Below are 20,317 nucleotides of genomic sequence, written 5' to 3'. Positions count from 1 at the left end.
CCAAGAACAAAACTTAAAAGTGGTGATTCGGCCTTCTGCTGTTATGCACCTAAAATCTGGAATAGCCTGCCAATAGGAATTCGTCAGGCTAATACAGTGGAGCACTTTAAAAAACTGCTGAAAACACATTACTTTAACATGGCCTTCTCATAACTTCACTGTAAGTAAAATCCTGGTACTCTGTATTTCCAACTCATTATAATAACTATTCATGGTGGCTCTAAAATCTGTACTAACCCCTACTCTCTCTTCTGTTTCCTTTTCCGGTATCCTTTTGCACCGTGATGTTCCAACAATGGTGGATGGATTAAAAGCCAGAAGTCTGTATGACCATCAACATCAAGTGACTCTGTGAGAACCCTAACTACAAAGAGGACTAATTCATTTATGTTAGATAGAATGCCCAGAGGGGACTGGGCGGTCTCGTGGCCTGGAACCCCTGCAGATTTTTTTTTTTCTCCAGGAGAGTTTTTTCTGTCCACCCTGGCCATCGGACCTTACTCCTTTTCTTTGTTAACTAATGTTGTCTTATTTTACTTTTATTATTATTATTATTTTTTTCTTTATTATGTGAAGCACTCTGAGCTACTTTTTGTATGAAAATTCATCCATCCATCCATTTTCCAACCCGCTAAATCCGAACACAGGGTCACGGGGGTCTGCTAGAGCCAGTCCCAGCCAACACAGGGCACAAGGCAGGAACCAATCCTGGGCAGGGTGCCAACCCACCACAAGACACACACAACCACAACCACACACCAAGGCCAATTTAGAATCGGCAATCCACCTAACCAGCATGTCTTTGGACTGTGGGAGGAAACCGGAGCACCTGGTGGAAACCCACGCAGACACGGGGAGAACATGCAAACTCCACGCAGGGAGGACCCGTGAAGCGAACCTGGGTCTCCTAACTGCGAGGCAGCAGCGCTACCACTGCGCCACCATGCCGCCCTTGTATGAAAATGTGCTATATAAATAAATGTTGTTGTTGTAAACTGCTTAAAGAGCCTAGGAACATGAATATCTCTAGCTGAAAACCCACAATTTAGGTTCTGAACCATAACCCTGCCAGTGCAACCATTAAAAACCCTGGAGCTACGTCTTTGAAAATCCATAGTTCTCTGTACCTCATACTCCTGCTTGCCATTAACATCTACAGAAGGAAGGCTTAGACATCGAGTCCCTTAAAGGACTAGTATGAACAGGCTTCTGATGACACCTGTGAAAGGAGGGATAGACTTATAGATACATGAATATATTCTTTTGAAAAATTCTGTAATGGGCTAATTAATTTAGAGACCAGTTTCTGGCATGCAATCTTCAGGCAGACACATATATAGTGAGCCACACTTTCAGCTCGACCATAAACTCTGAAACTCAAATTTTTTTTAGTATGAAACATGTTTGGTAGAGGCTCCAGCTCCAGTTAGGGTCTTAATGACAATCTTTCACACTTTTCGCAGAAAAGTTAGGTAAACCTCCAAAGATGGAATATTAGAATTCACAATAGTAATGTTAGGTTGATAACCATACAACACATTCAAAAACAGACATTTTGATTGAGAAATTGAATAAAATAATCTTTAAAAATTCAACAAGGTAAGCAAAGCACATCAATTCATTTGAAAAGTGTTTACAGGACAGCCTCATTTTTGAAGGTCTTGGTTTATACTGTGTGTTAGGTTCAGCCATTGCTTTCAGGATAATAGCTAGACATAAAACTAATTTTATACCATATTCAGCATATGGATACTACCAGAAGCACAATGCAATTTGACATTGTTTTATAAATACATCAACAAGTTCCCTAGCATTAGGTATTTCTTTCAATGAAAGAAATAGTCAAGTACAAGAAAAAAGGTAATATTACTCTGACAGAAGCATAAATTGGCCGTAAAATCAATTGGTGACTCTTCCAAAGTGTGACTGGGAGGAGGCATTTGTTGAAACAATTCCAATGTATTGGAAGGCCTTACTGAGTTTTTGCCCTATTACAAACATTGCAATCCAAGACATTAAATTATGTTTTTAGCAATGCTTTCCTGTGAAAATTATCTCCGAATAAGTATGAATGTTTGAAAAATGCCCAGATGACCAAATATGGAGAATTCATCTCCTATCTTCATCTGAGGGAGGATCAAATATTTTGCACTGAGGATTATTTTGAAGAACTCTTGGGGTGTCTGGAACATTTTCAATCAGTGCTTCCAAATTAGAAATATGGTCTATAATAATGGCTGTTGAAACTTTTACTGGTGGAGAATATTTACAGTTTCTTCAAGATAAGAGTTGGATTCAAATTGATGATGACATCACTTTACAATACTTTTCTACAGATCGATCAGAACTCATAAACCTTTTGAAAAATAGCCTATCTGGCTTCACATGAATTTAGTAATTTCTCAAATTTTAAGTAGGCTAGATTTCTGTGATCAGTTAAAATAAAAAAAAAGATATCTGCAAACTCAAGTCAGTGAAGCTTTTCATCTAACACAAGATTGACTGCAAAAGGTTAATTTTTTTATTTCCCAAATGTAAATTGTCTTTTCGCATGAAATTTAGAGGAGTCAGATCGCAAGGTCAAGCATTGTACAGCATCAGCTTAAAGGCATTGCTCAAGGGTCTAACAGAGTAGGATCCCTTCTGGCAGTAACAGGATTTGAACCAGCAACCTTCTAGATACCAGCGCAGATCCTTAGCCACAGAGCCACCACTAGTTCGCACATCATAATTTTATTCTGCTGATGTGAAGTATTAAGTCCATGGTGGCAAAACAAAGGTGTGTGTGACAAAAGCACTTGGTGACAAATGCATGCGATAAATACATCTGCATTGAGAAATGTACTGAGCTTGTGGGTTGCTTTTTATCACAGACAAGTCACCTGTGAAGAAAAATGCAGGAATTTATTTGGTGAACAATTAGAAGAAGAACCAAAAGTTTCAGCTCCAAATTAAAATGCTATGAGCTTTTGGTTTTATGCCTTATAATGATATGCCTGCTGTTGTTCCTACAGGGAACAGCACTTACAGAAGGAGCTCTTGAATTTACAGGTCATGCTCTAAAACTATCCATCTATTTCATATCTTTATATGGAACAGTGTTCAGGGGCTGAGCAGTCCGCAGTGCTCATGCTTTACATAAGAGTCCGCAATTACCTGGTAGTCTGACTTCATGGCAGCAGGAGGTGAGTGCAAGGGGCAGCTTGCATAAAGAGGACCCCACAGGCAGATTACAGCAGTTTGATGGAGTAGCTGAAGTACTGGTGTGAGAACACCAGGAGATGCATATAGCTTTCTTAAATACCTTTACCAAGATGACGTAATGCCATTATGTGGTAGCAAATGCAATGAAAACACAGTAATTATCACTTCACACCAAAAGTCAATTGTCATAACTTCACCAAAGTTTGTTGTACTAGATTAAGAGGATATCAAGAAACACTCCTCAAAAATTCACACCCAAAAAATGCAGAAGGGGGTCACCATATCTCTGAGGAGTATGCACATAAAACTGTTGCTGTGCAAAGCCCCATACAACCATAAACGTAAAGTTACTATTTGTAGCAAAACACTGTGCCGTCAGCAAAAGGTGTTATCTTTTCTATCCAGAATCTCAAATGGGACTCCAGCCTTCTCTCCTCTGCCTGAAAAAGCAAAGTTGCAGCATAATTGGCACATAATTGCATGCGATTCTTTTCAAGTGGACAATATATAGAGGAACATATTAATATGATTATATTGCTCTCTACTGCATTCATTATCTTTTAAAGAATTGCTCCTATGAGTGAATCAGATGCTGAATATATTTAAGAACTAAACTATGAAGCACAGCAGTGATATCGAGAGTGAGAGATGATTGAAACAAATTCCAGGAGCTGTACCCTATTCTGTCTTTAAAAGGAGTCTCTTTGTCATTGAAAGGAAAAGTTGATGAAGGTTGTGTGAGGAGTAGTGTGTTCTGTGGGAGTGGGACATGGCTGATGAACACAGAACCTGTAACAAAACTGGAAAGAACTGAGTGGAGAAAGATTAGATGGATGTGTGTTACCACAGAGCAAAAGGAAGATGGGTGCTTAGTTAACGGAGACACTCGTAGGGGAGATAGGTGTTTTGTTGAGGAGAAACAAATTAACATGGTTTGGGCTTGTAGAGTAAAAGAAAGAAGACGACTGAGTGAAGAGGTGCACTAAGATGATGAGGCCAGGAGGGAGCCCAAAGAACACTTGAAGATTTGTTTCCCCACAAAGGAGGCCATGAAGAGTAGATAAAAACCTTTTTGGGCCTATCCAGCTTAACTGGGTAAACCAAGAAAACAATTTAATGCTCCACAGCACTGAAATCAAATAATGTGGATTTGAAACAATTCAGTGGATAGATAGACGGTGGCCTAGTAACTAAAGCACCTGGCTTTAAACCACAAACTCTGACTGTATAACCCTGATCTTGTGACAGACGGGAACTGTTTCAGTTGTATCTACAGCTACTTGTATAGTGTGTACATTCCAAGTGCTGTAGGTTACCTTTACGGAAGGGAGAGGCATTTGGTGAAGTATTTCATTTTAGAAACCACTAGATTCAGTGAATTTCCTCTTGCTGTGAAAGGTAAATTTTGTTTTTGTTTTGTTTTAATGAGGGCTATTGTTCATAACATCTTAGCCATTGATCCACTTAACATAAGTTACAGTCCCCAAGGGGCCAAAGTATTGACTTTAACATAAGTAAGGGACATCTGAATTGTGAAACTTACCACATACTGCCAGAAGAATCCCTTTCCCCAAAGGCACTGTAGGAGCCATCTTGTCGCTTGTAGGTCAGTTGTCGTTGGTACCCTAGAGGAAATCAGCACAGCATGGCATGGTGCAAAACGATTATCATATAAATGGTTGTGATAATTGTATTCTAATTAGAAATTGGATCAATGCTTAACAGGATTTTAAAGTCAATATGTAGCATTAACTGTACAACACCTGCTGTGCCCACTTACTCAAATTATCATGTAATTCATGAAATATTTGAGTCCCCAGAAGAAACCCAAATAACACTTGTAGAACATCCAAACTCTACACAGAAGACATCAAACTAAAAGTTAAACAAAATCTAAACTATTTCAGGTAGTAGCTTACCTAATTTAAAAACCCCAACTGTTAAAAAAAACAATTATATAAACCTTGCAGAAAAAATAAAATAGGACACTATGAAAGTATCTATTATAAGTGAGTACCCCACAGATCTGAGATAATAATAGCAGTTTGCTTAAGTTAAACATCATTTTAATGGGCCTAAAACAATATGTGCACCTTGAAGAAGGTAATCAGTGGCTTCACTCTCCACATCCTGGTGCAGTTGTCGTGTCTTCTGAAGGTACTTTAACACAAAGACATTAGGAGCAAAGTGAATCATGTTTTGTTCTCCACATCCAAAAGGCAGTCGCAGCAAACTGTCCAGGTTGCTTAGTGTAGGTCCCATTACATCCCCTGCATACAAGAACACAACAACATTTGTATCTGCGTCACATTTTTTTTTTTAAAGAATGGACAGCTTAGGAGCACATTGTTACCAATCATGGAAGCAGTAGCCCTCTCCGAGCCTGGCACCACATTTTGCGGAACACCCAGAGTGAATGCTTCATTGTGGTTCTCATCAGATTCTTGTTTCTTCCAGATTTTGAACTCTCCCATTGATCCCCAACCAGTTGAGAAGCCAATGTATCTGACCTGAAGTGGCTTCACGGTAGTCCACTGAACAATCACAGACTCATTGGATGGCAGGGCCCCATGTCCTATCTGTATAGAGAAGAACACCAATATTTTCAGCATTTGTCTAGATATTGAGTTTTCAACTGAAAATATGGGCTTAATGTAACTGTTATACAAGGTTGGTGAAAGTTTATATCAACTCATGATGTAGAACTGCTTTTTACTAAAGCCTAAAAAAATATTTTTTTGACATTTCCAACCTAAGTCATGCATTTTTACTTTTATATCTGTCTAGTTAACTTTAACTGACATATAAATTAGTCTGAAACCAGAACTACTCATTCAACCTTTTTAAAATGTATGTTTCTTTCTAAAAAGATTGCACAACACTATACTGGATAATAATTTATATCAATGATGAATAGTCATGACAGTATATTTTAGTTAATTTAAAGCTTCCTCCATGCCCCACTCACCTGGATTACACCAGTTTTCCAACTGATCCAGAAACTACGGAATTCATCCCATGACAAGATGTTTGGTGTACTATGGCTGACTTCTGGAGTACCCATCTTGCTGGCAGAAACCCATGTGTAGGAGTTTTGCCGTCCTCCAATCACTATCTCTATCATCTCTCCAGTGTCATGGGGTCCAGTGGTAAGTGCCACATGTACATCATTGTGAGCTTTCACAGCTACACTAAAATGGGTCATCTTGCCGGGCTTCTTCACATATTGATACTCATACTTGTTTGGAGTAGAAATGTGAATTTTCTCTAGCCAAAAGAAGGGATGTTTGAGAGAAAAATAAGCAAAGTCATCCTCTGGGGTAACAGAGAGGTGAATAAATGGTAAATGTCAAAATTAATTCTTAATTTGCTGTTACAAGCAAAGTTAAAGAGACCATTAATCCAATCAGTCAATTTTCTAATCTACTTAGTCCATTCTCTAACCTAGTTAGTCCATTCAAGAAAAAGTAAAACATTATTAAAGATCTAACTATTAATAGATGTGATGAAAGATTTAAAAGGAAATGAAAACTGTGCTAACATTTTTACATACCATTAGGGCAGAAAAACACACTGTACGTGTACTCCCTTGGAAGACCTTCAGGCTGTCACAAAATAAAAAAGCAGAGAGTGAAAAAAGATGCTTTAGGGAAGGGTGCAGATAAAAAATAGTACTCTGTGTAGTAGAACTTTATCCGTTGTAGTATCTTTTTTGCATTTTCATTTATGAACTTTGTTCACCTGTAGAAAGCTTTTACTGTTGTATACCCCTGAAATATTACTTTTGTCACAGAAAGAATATGTACTACGATTTAACAAATCTTCACCTGTTTCCTTTTTACAGGAACATTTCCAAAGTACGAGAGAGACCACCCATGATCAAGACGTTTGTCTCTAGAGTTAATGCTGTGCATACAGCTGAGTCAGAATATATCTTGCCAGTATTTTCATCCTCCCTCTTGAGTTTCAGCTCCTTCCATGCCCAAAGAGCTAGTTTCCATTTTCGAGGTCCGCTGCAGACCTGCTCAAGATCACGGCAGTGGAAGAACCTACAGGGAACTCTGCCTAAAATATTGTTGGTGCCTGTCAATGCAGCAAACCTGGAACCTCTCAGAGGACACCAGCAGTAAGGGAAGCTGTCACATTAAAAAACAGAGGCCTTCTCTACAAGTATAACAGGAAGATCTCCAGATTTGACTAAGAGTTTCTGGCAGGCTAAAAAGATGTCAGCTGCAGGATTAAGTTACACAAAATTCCACGTTTGTGTGAACCTTGGTTAGGCCATTAACAGTGACTTTTGAGTGACCTTGAAGACTTTTTGGCAAGCCACTTGAAGGATGATTGGGTGGGACATTGCCCAGGGTGTTCTCAACAAGGGTGGGGAAACATTGACCTCAACTGGGGATATCATTGAGAGGTGGAAACAGCATTATAAGGCTTTCCTAAACCAAGTGGATACACCCTTCTCAGTAGTGCCAGAAGCACTGGTTGCAGTTTGGACAGTCTGAAGTTTCTGTGTTGATTAAAATGTTCTGTAGTGGCAAGACAGTATGTGTGAAAGACAGAGGCTTAAAGGGCTGTTTGCACCACTTGGCTAATTTACCTCTGTAATACTGTGTAAAGCCACAATACTGGCAGTCTGGGGTTGTGGTCTTAATTTGTAAAAAGGAAAAGAGGGTGACTTTCCCTCGCATCCTACCTTTTAAATATCCCCCAAACTTATCCTCTCTCTCTCATTCCCAGTACTGCAGCATACAGTGGCATGAAATAACATTTCCCAGGACTGTGCTGGAACATACACATATACTCTGGACAAGTGAAAGACAGGAAAGGAAATATACTATTCTATAAACATACACATAAATAAATAGACAATAAAGAATAGGTAAGCGAATAGAAACTGATAACTTTAAATAGAAAGTAATAAATAATTACAACAACCAATAGCAAAAACACAACAGTAACAAGTGTGAACTACTGAGAGAAGATCTTTGGGCCAGGGGAAAAATGCAGAGTTCAGAATGTAGATAGCCATGGGATAGAAGCTTTTGCAGAACCTGGTAGAATTCGGTGAGATGTTACAGTACCTAATGCCAGATGGAAGTGGGACAAAGAGACCATGGGAGGGGTGAGAGCAGTCCTTCACAGGCTTTGTGGATGGAACGTTTTGTAAAGAAGTCTTTATTGGAGGACAAACGGGTCCCGATGATCTTTTCTACAGTGTGCAGTATCCATTGTAGGACCCTACAGTCAGAGACACTGTACTTCCCAAACCTGACAGTGATACAGCTGGTCAGAACACTCTAAATGGTGCCACTACAGATTGTGGTGTGAATGGGGGTAGGTAGACTTGCCTTCTTCAGCCCCCAATGGAAGTGGAGACGCTGCTGCGCCTTCTTGGCTATGGAGGTGGTATTAACTGAGTAATTGATTGAAGAAAAAAAAACAGTGTTCTTTTGTATTGCTGGTTGATTTGTTGTTGCACTGAGTTTAATTGCTTTATTGATTGTTAATCTATGATTGTAAATGTATTATTTATTACATCTTTTCACTTGTGGCAATCAACTATTTTTATCTGTCCTACTACAATTGCTGAACAAACAGGACCTAGCCTAATTTTACTCTGTTATGTTTACCTCTTTTGTAAGTTGCTTTAGATAAAAATGTCTGCCAAGCACATAAACGTAAATGTACATGTGAGTAAGGTCAGCTGGAAGGTGCACACTAAGGAATTTGGTGCACTTTGACCAATTCCTCAGCAGAGCCCTTGATATGTGTAGTGGGGTGTGGACAACATGGGTCTTCCTGAAGTCAACAATCTCTTTCATCTTGTCCACATTAAGAGAGTCCACATTGTCGCACTTGCACCAGTCTGCCAATCGTTGTATCTCCATTCTGTTAGGTGAATCATCCCTAATACTGATGAGACCCACCACTACCGTGTTTCCCCGAAAATAAGCCCTAACGCCGAAAATAAGCCATAGCATTATTTTCAGGCTGCTCTGTAGTATAAGCCCTACCCCAAACATAAGCCCTAGTCAAGATTGTCAGCTGAAAAGTAAGGCACCTAAAGCCAGGTTTATACTTCACGCGATGCGTGTGTCTGAAACATCCATTAAATTCCGAGGACACCTTGCCACAATATCTCTGAAAAGGATATTTAATGATTGCATCCATCAATTCAGAGATGAGCCCATTCCAGCAGCATTGGTGCAAGACAGAAACAAAATCCCTGGATGGGGCATCAGCTCATCGCAAGGTAAACACAAGCACACACATAACACTGGCATCATTGAAGCTTCACCAAATCCCCAAACCTTCATGTCTTTGGATGAAAAACTGAGCATACTGTGGAAACCCACCAGGAAAACATGCAAACCCCAGGCAGGGATCACAAGGGACGTGACTCCCTGTGAGACAGCAGTGCTACCACTCTGCCACCGTGCCACCCCATATGTGTAACTATTAGCAGTATTCATGATTTAAACAAAGTTAACAATTTATCTGTAAAATGTAACATACATATTTTAATGCATTTCATCATGAAAGTGATATCAAGTATAAATCTAAGAATTCTAAATGTGCAGAGAGCTGGAATATCATACATTTAATGTGTTCTGTGTGGCGATGCTGCTTGCCACTGCTGTCAGGTCAGGAAGAAGCCCCAGAAGCGTGTAGTGATTGAACAACTGGGTTGGTTTTAACATGCCGTTTACAACAGTCTACTTTAATGACAAAGGAAACTATGGGATTAAAGAGGACATTTCGAGTTTAAAGGTGAAATTTCCACTTTAATCACAGAATAAACATTTTCATTATGTCCTTATTTTTTTTTTTTCTCTGTGGCTCAAATACACCGCATTCTGATGGTATTGTAAAGGTGCAAAAAAAAAAAAGACGGCACAGAAGATGGTATGTGAGACTTTTAAAATGTACTTTGGGGAATATGCGACGCTTGAATATCAAAGCACCACGAATGCATTTGTATGTCAGCATTTTGCTTCACCACATCGAACCATTCATCAAACATCAAAGCACACACATCGATACTGGAGGATTCTAAAAGCGGCTGGAGTAGCAAGGAATTCAGGGTCTGAATGTGGAGAGTTATGACGATATTCCAGAAGAAGATGACATGACTGTATTTGGATAAATGTATATTGTTGTACATGAATAAATATAATATATCCCATGAAAATGAGCCCTAGTGCATCTTTTGGAGCAAAAAGTAATATAAGACCCAGTCTTATTTTTGGGGAAACACGGTATTATGTCATACTTAATGATGGTGGTATAGCTGTACTCAGCTGTACAATCGTGTTTCAGCACAGTGAACAGAAGTGGGCTGAGTAGACAGCCCTGGGATGCACCAGTGCTAAGTATTATGGTACTGGAGATGGTGTATCCAGCACAGGCTGCCTGGGTTCACTCTGTCAGGAGGTCTAGGATCCAACAGCATACAGAGGTGTTGTAGTGTAGCAGACCCAAATTCCCTATGAGTTCTTGAAGGATGATGGTGTTGAAAGCTGAACTGAAGCAAAGTAAAATAATTCTAGCATAAGAGTCTCTTTTTTTCCAGATGGAGCAGTGCCGTTTCAAGAGTAGATGGTATGGTATCTTCAGTGGAACGGTTTGGACATCAGGCAAACTGGAAAGGGTCATGTGATGTGGAAAGTCCAGCTTTCAGGTGTCTCAAGACTAGCCTCCCGAAGAACTTCATGATGACAGGTGGGTGTGCTATAGGGCAATAGTCATTTAGGTGTGAGAGAGAGGACTTCTTAGGAATAAGTATGATGGTGGTGGTTTTGAAGCACTTGGGGCAACTGATTGCCTCAGGGAAATTTTGAAGATGTCTGTGAAGATATGTGTCAGCTGGATTGCACATTTGTTGTGCGCTTGGCCCGATATATTGTCTGGTCCAGCAGCTTTGCATATGTTCACATTTAACAAAGTTCTTCTCACACAAGGAGTGAATAAGCAAAGTACCTGTTGTTCCTAAAGAGGAATGGCCTTCCTCACAGGTACTGTGTGTCTTTCGGGGTATCAAACCACATATTGAAGTTATTTAAAACATCTGAAAGGGTGGCATCCTCATTGCAGACAGGTGGTGTGGTCTCAAAGTCTGTGATAGCTGAGTGAAAGTACTGCAGCTGTGGATTTTCCTGCCATACTCCTGTTTAGCTGCTTTGATGCTCGAAAATAGGTTTGCTTTTCTGTCCTGAGGGCTACTTTGCTACCTGATCTAAAGGCAGCATTACAGGTTTTTACAGTCAGTCACATCGTCTATGTACAGCACTTATTAATGTAGCCAGTGACTGATGATACATTCTCTTTCAAGCTGATTTGATAGCCATAGGTGGTAGCTGCTTTGAACCATGTGATCAAAACAGTAGTGCAGGGTTAAAATAGCTCCTTCTAACCACAAACTGATTTGTTTGAGAATTAGTGTGGACTGTTTAAGCAGTGTTTTGTACGCTGGCAGTAGCATAACGGAAACCTCAGAGAAAAAAAAGGTTTGGGTGGGGTATGGTTTTATAAGTATAGAGAGGGTTTGTAAACACAAGAGCCCTTCAATGTTGCGCTAGGGTTCAGCCAAGAATATGTCTTGTCTCCTGTCCCTTATTATAGAGAGGAAAATATTGCATGTTATTTGAGCACATGTGCCTATCAAAAATGTACCTCTTTTGCTGCATTTCCACTAACCCTGATAGCCAGAAATCACAACATAGTTGATTGATTGGTCCCAGTTGTTAATTACAAATAAGGGTATTAAAGGACACATTACTTGTACACAGCCCAAAAGAGACAGAAATCTGTGTGCTTATGAAAACACCAGATATGGAAGAGATTCCCACATTGCCTTTTTATATTTTCATTTTCATCCCACTGCTTTATACTTCAATGGAAATGTCAAATTCTTTGTTATTAACTTATATTTCCAAGTCTTGAAGTTTCCAAGTCATGCTGAAAACTGTCAGTAAGTTTCTGCACTTTGCTCTAAATTTAATATTCCACAAAACAAAACAAACCTAGTAACTTCAGTGTTTAAAAAGAGTGTTTGCTAGGTATATACAGTATACCCATTATCTGGATCACTTCATAAGCTAAAACCAGGCAGTGACCACAACATGACCACAGCCTCATTAAAACTTTGACATATCAGTGTGGGTTCTAAATATAGGGCAGGAATCAACCAAGCCTCAGAATTTCACAGTTGGTTACAAGAAACATCATGGAAACTGTAATCGGGGAAAAAAGAGATAACTTTTCAGCGTTCAAAGCAAAGGACACAGTACAGAAGGAATTTAATATAACCAAGAAAAATCAATCTGGATGTCATTAAAGATATTCTCACTGCTTGTTTAGCAAAACAGGAAAGGCATATAGGATGTTCTCAGTATGGGAAGAAAAAGTCTGACGTCAACTGCAGACATTGTTATAAGGTAGGAGGAATATTCTGAATAGCTTCCAAGCCCAGTGGATTTTATTTCTGTGATGGGAGACAGTGATGGGAACATCTGGTGGTACTGAGGTCACAGAAGGATTAAAAAGCCCTCAGGTATGGATGAAATTCAGTAAATTCATTGAATCCATTAGCCTTGGAGGTATATATCCCTGTTAAATGTGGCGTAAGTGAAATTAGGGTAGCCAGCTCACACTAAACTCAGTTACATTTTGCTTCTGTCTCTAAAATTTTAGGTAACATCATAACATGTTCCTGTAAATGCACAGTACAGAATACACATCCTGACAAAGAGTTCAAATTGTATGCAGCCTTCCCCACATTAAATGAAAATGACTAACCAGCCAGCTGATATTTTTTATATATTTTACATATCGTCCATGGCCTCCACACCACACAGACCCTAGTTTATGTTAAAAAATGATCTACTTTATCGGCTTGCTGAGCACGAAGGCGAGGTTCGGAAGTTGTTGCTAGTGCTGCGGACTTACCAGCGAGAGGTTTGCGAGCTAGCTCACGCCCACCTCCTAGGTGCCTATCTCGGGACCGAGAAAACACTAGAGAGGATAAAGGTCCGGTTTTATTGGCCCGGGGTCAATGAGGAGGTCCGCCGTTTCTGTCAGTCCTGCCCGGTCTGTCAGCTACGCCAAATTCCTCGAAGGGACCGTGCTCCTCTGATCCCGATTCCCCTGATAGACATTCCTTTCGAACGGATCGGCATCGATCTGGTTGGCCCCCTAGTGCCTTCCGTGCGTGGTCACAAATATATTCTGGTGATGGTTGACTACGCAACCCGATACCCCGAAGCAGTACCCTTGCGAACTGCTAATACCAAAAACATTGCACGGGAATTAGTAGGCCTGTTTTCCCGAGTGGGCATACCCAAAGAAGTCCTCACAGACCAGGGTACACCCTTTACCTTGGATACATTCAGGGAGGTTGCCAAACTACTCCAGATAAAGCATCTCAAGACATCCATCTAACATCCCCAGACGGATAGACTGGTTGAGCGCTTCAATCAAACACTGAAGCAAATGCTCCGCAGGGTGGTCAGCGATGCCCCCGGCCGGATCTCACTGATTAAGTATGACATTGTGACCGACTCGGGTGTAGTTGTCAGGGAACGACCCTACCGCCTACCTGAGGCGAAACATGCTGAAGTGGAGCTAGAGGTTCAAAGGATGCTTGACTTGGACATCATTGAGGAGAGCCATAACCCCTGGTCCAGTCCTATTGTCCTCATATCCAAGCTGGATGGGTCGTGGAGGTTCTGCAACGACTTCAGACGTCTTAATCAGGTCTTGAAGTTCGACGCGTATCCCATGCCCCGGGTGGATGAGCTCCTAGAGAGACTGGGGACGGCCCACTATCTGACCACTCTTGACATGACGAAGGGGTATTGGCAAATTCCCTTAACGGCATCCGCAAGAGAAAAAACTGCCTTTAGCACTCCTAGTGGTCACTGGCACTACAAGGTACTCCCATTCAGGCTGCACGGGACACCGGCGACCTTCCAACGTCTGGTAGATAGAGTGCTACGGCCCCACCAGTCCTATTGTGCTGCATACCTAGATAATGTCATCTATTTCGGCACCTGGGAGGAACGTGTCGTGCAGGTGTACACGATTCTCCTGACGCTAGTGAAAGCCGGGCTTTGGATCAGTCCCCGTAAGTGTTATTTTGGGATGAGCGAAACCTGTTATTTAGGCTACCTAGTGGGAGGAGGGCTGGTGAAGCCACAGTGTACCAAAGTAAAAGACATCCTGGAATGACCCCATCCGATGGTCAAGAAGCAGGTGCAGGCCTTCTTGGGGTTAGTGGGTTACTACCGCCGGTTTGTGCCTCGCTTCTCCGAGAGAGCAGCGCCCTTGAAGACAACAACATTTATTTATATAGCACATTTTCATACAAAAAATGTAGCTGAAAGTGCTTTACATAATGAAGAGTAGAAAAATAAAAGACAGTAAGAAAATAAAATAAGTGAATATTAATTAACATAGAATAAGAGTAAGGTCTGATGGCCAGGGTGGACAGAAAAAACAAAAAAAAAAAACTCCAGACGGCTGGAGAAAAAAAATAAAATCTGCAGGGATTCCAGACCATGATACCGCCCAGTCCCCTCTGTCACGAACCTGACACCTGTGGGATACCTGCTGGGCTGGGATTTCACCCTGGTGATGGACCATGCCGTCCTCCAGTGGATGGCTCTTCATCAGGATTCGAATCCTTAGGTCACCAGGTGGTTTTTGGACCTGCAGCCATTCAAGTTCACCGTCGTTTATCGCTGGGGCACTCTGCAGGCCAACGCTGATGCGCTCTCTCGCGTGCACAACCTCTCGGTTCAGGTCACCCGACCCAATGGGTCTGGGCTAATGGGGGGGTATCCTGTCACGCATGAGTGTTTGGGGAACAGCGGATCGACCCGGTTTGTTTCAGAAAATGTCCCGCGGGGGGTCAACGGCAGTGTACTCACCTGTCTTTCTTTCCTTCCTTAGAAAGACCGAGACGTCATAGCCGTAAACAACGCCTGGACGGATATAAGAAGCACACACTTCCGGGTCTATTTAGTTCCTCTGCTGACCCATGATGACGTCATACTCCCAGAATCCACCACACCTATCCCAGGATTCCTCACATCAATATCCGGTCCGCCTCCATAAAATGTCCGTCCTCCCTCCCTTCAGTGTCTTTTGAGTTTGTGTATGAAAACAACTGACCTCTTTTTGTTGCAGTATACGGGGCTAAAAACCCCAAATCTTGAACAGTCTTTGTCTTTATTACAGTACGTTTACACTGATTAACATATTCTTATAGCTCAGAATGTGAATATTAAGTGGATTACTGTGGTTCATTAAATAAATTGCAAATGTAGCTCAGTAACCATTTGAACTCATTAACAGTATAATGTATATTATTCCTTTCTCTAATAATGATAGAATAATACATTGGCTAGGCAGAGTTAAACCTTGATCTAAACTGATCTCAGGATGGCAACTTTGAGCAAACAAAGTTGACTTTAAAGACAATTTAGGTTTAATGTTTGAGATTGAAACTCTCTCTGGTTTCAGTTATTGTCAATTTCTTGGCATAAGATCAACTAAGATATTAATGACTAGTCCTTTCCACGGGGAGAATGTGTTGATGGTACACGTTCAGATCTTCACTCCTTTATTTATTGGAGCTAATAAACTCACTTCACTAGTTAGGAAACGCAGGGAATGTTTAGTTAAATTATTGCCAGTGATTCTTGATTTCTGAATCCCATCGCCTGAGCAACTCACAAAGCAAACAGAAAACCCATGACAGCCTTCAAGATTTTTTGGAGCACATTTGCACCAGTTTAGGACCATGGACTTTCCTGCCTACTCTTGCTTTTAATATTTTAAATTACCAGAAAATACACAGCCTTGAAAATTAAAAATCATACGATTACATGAGCATGTCTTTCTTTAAGGCTATTTCTATCATCTGATCTCTTTGCCCATTGTGCCTCTTAGGTGGCGAGGTATTGACCGTATAAACAGAGCCAATTACAACATTACCACTGTGCTTTAAACCCATCACAAGCTATGCCAGCTCTGCTCTAGGCTCATCACTACTGAAATACCCTTCTTGTAAAAAGCTGGAATCATGTGAGTATAAATTCTAACTTGGTTCTGCTGTATGTTTAGTTAAGCAAAGACGACAGATTAATGTGATTTTATTTTTCCTAAGAATACATGTCATTCTGGACTATCATTCTCCTCTTTTATATTGTCACCAGACTTCAAGCATATACAATTGACTATTTGCTAATGTTATGAGAGACTGATTTTCTGTATTGGTTGATGGTTTCTGCATTCAGTGGTCATTTTCTTATTCCCTGAAAAGACTCCGCGTGTCTGTGTGGGTTTCCTCCGGGTGCTCTGGTTTCCTCCCACAGTCCAAAGACATGCAGGTTAGGTGCATTGGCAATCCAAAATTGTCCATAGTGTGTACTTGGTGTGTGGGTGTGCGTGTGCCCTGCGGTGGGCTGGCACCCTGCTTGGGATTTGTTCCTGCCTTGCACCCTGTGTTGGCTGGGATTGGCTCCAGCAGACCCCTGTGACCCTGTGTTAGGATATAGCAGGTGGGATAATGACTGACTGACTGATTTTTAAAAACATCGATTCATCCTTTCATCCACTTATACAGCTTTGGGTTATGGAATGTGGTTAGTTTATAGTCACCACTTAATGTAAGATGTATCTGTTTTAAACGTGTGACAGAGTTAATCACAATTACCTGTTATGATATTTTTGAGCCATGACATGGATTACTTTGTGTATTAACATAAATGTTAAAAATTTATATAAAAAATATATACAATATATATATTTGTTGTAGGAGTGAGTTTTAGAAAATCCCATAAGTAAGCACAAGTTTAATACTAGAATTTACTTTTACTCCTATGTATGCATTATAAAAATTCCAAAAGCATGTCAATTATCAGAAAATTGCCAAAAGTGGGGTTATGAAAGTTGCACATTAATCTGTGTCCCTCTACACAGCTTTTACTTGCAGTACAGAAGCTCTTTGTAAGCTAATTTTTTGTCAATGGAATTCCCATCCAGCCATTTTTTAAAAGTTTCCACTACCGTATATTAATGTGTGCTGGATAACTGGAACAAACTCCAGCATGCTTGTCCATTATAGGGTTCACTCAAAGCACACATTCACTCCTACTGGGTCCAATTTACAATCAAAAATTAATTTTACACAAGTTCTGATGTGCATGAGAATTAAAACCAAATTCCTGGAACAGTGAAACAGAGACATTAGTCACTCTACCACTATGCAGCATTTCTCAGTGTACAATTACAAGTCAGAGAGATGCTTAAGCCTTATAATGCACTAGTGAGGCTTCACCTAGAGTACTGCATGCTGTTTTGGTTTCTGGGCTACACAAAAAACACAGCAGTGCTAGAAATAGTCCAGAGAAGAATAACTAGGCTGATTTACGGCTACAGAGGGTGAGTTAAGAAGAATGATTAAAGGAATAGAACCTTTTCAGTTAAAGCAAATTGAGATTAGGAGGTGACATGATTGAAGTGTTTAAAATGATAGTCCAGTGGATTTAGACTGTTATTTTAAAATTAGTTAATCAAGAACACAGGGACACAGTTGGAAACTTGTTATGGGTATGTATTGCGCAAACATTAGGAAGTTTTCCTTCACACAGAGAACTACAGATGCATGGAATAAGTTACCAGGTAGTGCAGGTAGGCAGATAGGATTGGTAAGCTTTGTTAGGCAATTTTTTTTCTAATTCTAATTCTGTTCTAATTAGAAAAAATAAACTATGTTTCAAAAGGTCTATGTTTTCAGTTAATCAGGCTTTATATTATATATCACCTTTTTTGAAATAAGTACCTTTACAAAATAACATATAAAGCAACATGGACTGCTATTCATTAACTAATTATGATCAAGGTTTTGCCAATGTGGTCTCTTACCTGCACCTGGACACTCCTTCGCACATAATCCATTGAAATGGGAGTCCTCTTGTCAACATAACTTTCATCCAAGTATTTCCCATTCTTTAGTGTCTGTACTCCCTGATCACAGCAGCTTGGTTCACTGTAGGCAAATGCGCGGGCTGTGAGAAATAAAAATGGACATCATACCTTGCTAGAATAGTTCAGTTTCCTATTTTCTTCATTTGTCTAAACCTTGATATTGTCTAATCAACTTTTCATTTATTTTCTTTTATTTTTTAACTGTAGGCATCTTGATATCTCTTTAAATAAAATTAATTTTATCCAATGAAGAATTTGAGATATAACACAAATTATGGATATAATTGGATGGATTTCAGTTATTACTTTAAAATAAATTATTCAATAAGACAATGACAACACTGATGAAGTCTGGTTAAGTTACCAACAATGTAGACAAGGATGCCTCTTGTCACCGCTACTGTTTGCAGTCGCCATTGGACCACTGGCAATACATTGTCGAAATACTGATCAGATAAAGGGGATTATCAGAGAAAGACTGGAACAGAACATTTCAGTATACTAGCCAACCCGCGGCATACCATACGCCACATAATCAGGCCTGTTTTTTGATCATTTTTAAGCACAGGGAGAAAATTATCATTTGAAAAATCGGTAATGTAATAAATCAGCAAGAAAAGCAACATTGTAACAATGCACGGAACAAACCAACACACAATCGTCTGTGACTGAAAACTGGCGGACCGCCATCGCTCATGAGCCCACCTCCAACTCGTCACTTGAGTCGTGGTCGTCTTTGCACAGTCCAGATGCACCTGTGACTCACGTAGACTTTCCGTGTTCCTGCAGGAGCATCTAAGAAGACGCATGTTTGTCGCGGATGAATTGCTGTATGTAGCGTGTAAAACAGTTTGCTATGGTGCACGCGGTTGTGCGTCGTAACCGAAAACTCGGTTTTTAAAGACTGCTTACTTCCATTGTGTTTTAACCTCAGTTGTAAAGGATTGTTTTAAGGATCCCATGGGATACCCCTCGCAAACCGTTTTACACGCTGCATATGGCGATTCACCTCCGGCATGGCTCCTTCCTGCGTGCGCCATAGGTGTCTTACTTATCGGCGGCTTAGTGTATCCACGCCCCTTCTGGCGTGCTTTCCATGGGTGTCTTGCCTTAGTGAATTATATATATAGATGCAGATGATATGGTACTGTATATATCAGACCCACAAAATTCTATGCCTGCAGTCTTAACAGCACTCACAGAATTTCAAAAGATCTCTGGTCTCAGAATTAATCTGAGTAAAAGTGTACTTTTTCCAGTGAATTCTCAAGCATATAATATTAGATTAGACACCCTACCTTTTATCATTGAAGATCAGTTTAAATACCTAGGGGTAAACATCACAAGTAAACATAAAGCTTTTTATCAACAAAATTTCACCGTCTGCATGGAAAAAATTAAGCAAGACTTGCATAGATGGTCAATCCTTCATCTCACTCTAGCTGGAAGAATCAACACTGTCAAGATGAATATTCTTTCTAAGCTCCTTTTTTATTTCAAAACATTCCAATATAAATCAATAAATACTTTTTTTAAGCAATTAGATTCAAAAATAACCTCATTTATTTGGAACTCAAAACATCCAGGCATCCAAAGAGCAACCCTACAAAGGCAGAAGGCGGCATGGCTCTACCTAACTTTCAGTTTTATTACTGGGCAGCAAACATACAAGCTATAAAAACCTGGACACAAATAGAAGAACATACACAGGCTTGGTCCACAATAGAAGTAAAATCCTACAGTACTTCTTTATATTCCCTGCTCTGTGCCCCAATAAACGCAAGTTATCGGCAATATACTGATAACCCAATTGTGCTTCACTCACTTAGAATATGGAACCAATGTAGAAAGCATTTTAAGACGGAGAAACTTTTGTCTGTGACACCTCTGCAGGAGAAACACCTCTTTCAACCCTTGCGAACATATGCAGTTTTTAATATCTGGAAAAAATTTGGGATTAACTTGCTTAGAGAACTTTATATAGACAACGTCTTTGCATCCTATGAACAATTACATTCCAAATGTAACATTCCAGCTACACATTTCTTTCATTATCTTCAAATTAGCAACTTTGTTAAACAGAACCTTCCCAATTTTCCTCATCTTGCACCCT

The 20,317-nt window shown here is 40.2% G+C and overlaps 1 protein-coding gene across 3 annotated transcripts in view; it reads right to left on the bottom strand.

Moving 5' to 3' along the window:
* cpamd8 (C3 and PZP like alpha-2-macroglobulin domain containing 8) overlaps positions 1-20,317 on the bottom strand; it is a 171,773-nt gene that overhangs the window by 58,075 nt on the left and 93,381 nt on the right. For all 3 annotated transcript variants that reach the window (XM_039766833.1, XM_039766834.1, XM_039766835.1), the window contains exons 22-27: positions 18,142-18,284; positions 6,758-6,809; positions 6,173-6,471; positions 5,558-5,783; positions 5,298-5,474; positions 4,748-4,829 (exon numbers count right to left, since the gene is read on the bottom strand). In XM_039766833.1, the coding sequence (XP_039622767.1) occupies positions 4,748-4,829; positions 5,298-5,474; positions 5,558-5,783; positions 6,173-6,471; positions 6,758-6,809; positions 18,142-18,284 (979 nt within the window). The remainder of the gene's footprint in view (positions 1-4,747; positions 4,830-5,297; positions 5,475-5,557; positions 5,784-6,172; positions 6,472-6,757; positions 6,810-18,141; positions 18,285-20,317) is intronic.

The sequence above is a fragment of the Polypterus senegalus genome, chromosome 10, assembly GCF_016835505.1.
Source record: "Polypterus senegalus isolate Bchr_013 chromosome 10, ASM1683550v1, whole genome shotgun sequence".
In the NCBI taxonomy this organism is placed as follows: domain Eukaryota; kingdom Metazoa; phylum Chordata; class Cladistia; order Polypteriformes; family Polypteridae; genus Polypterus; species Polypterus senegalus.
Note: the sequence above shows the minus strand (reverse complement) of the source record. Positions and strands in the feature narration are given on the sequence as shown.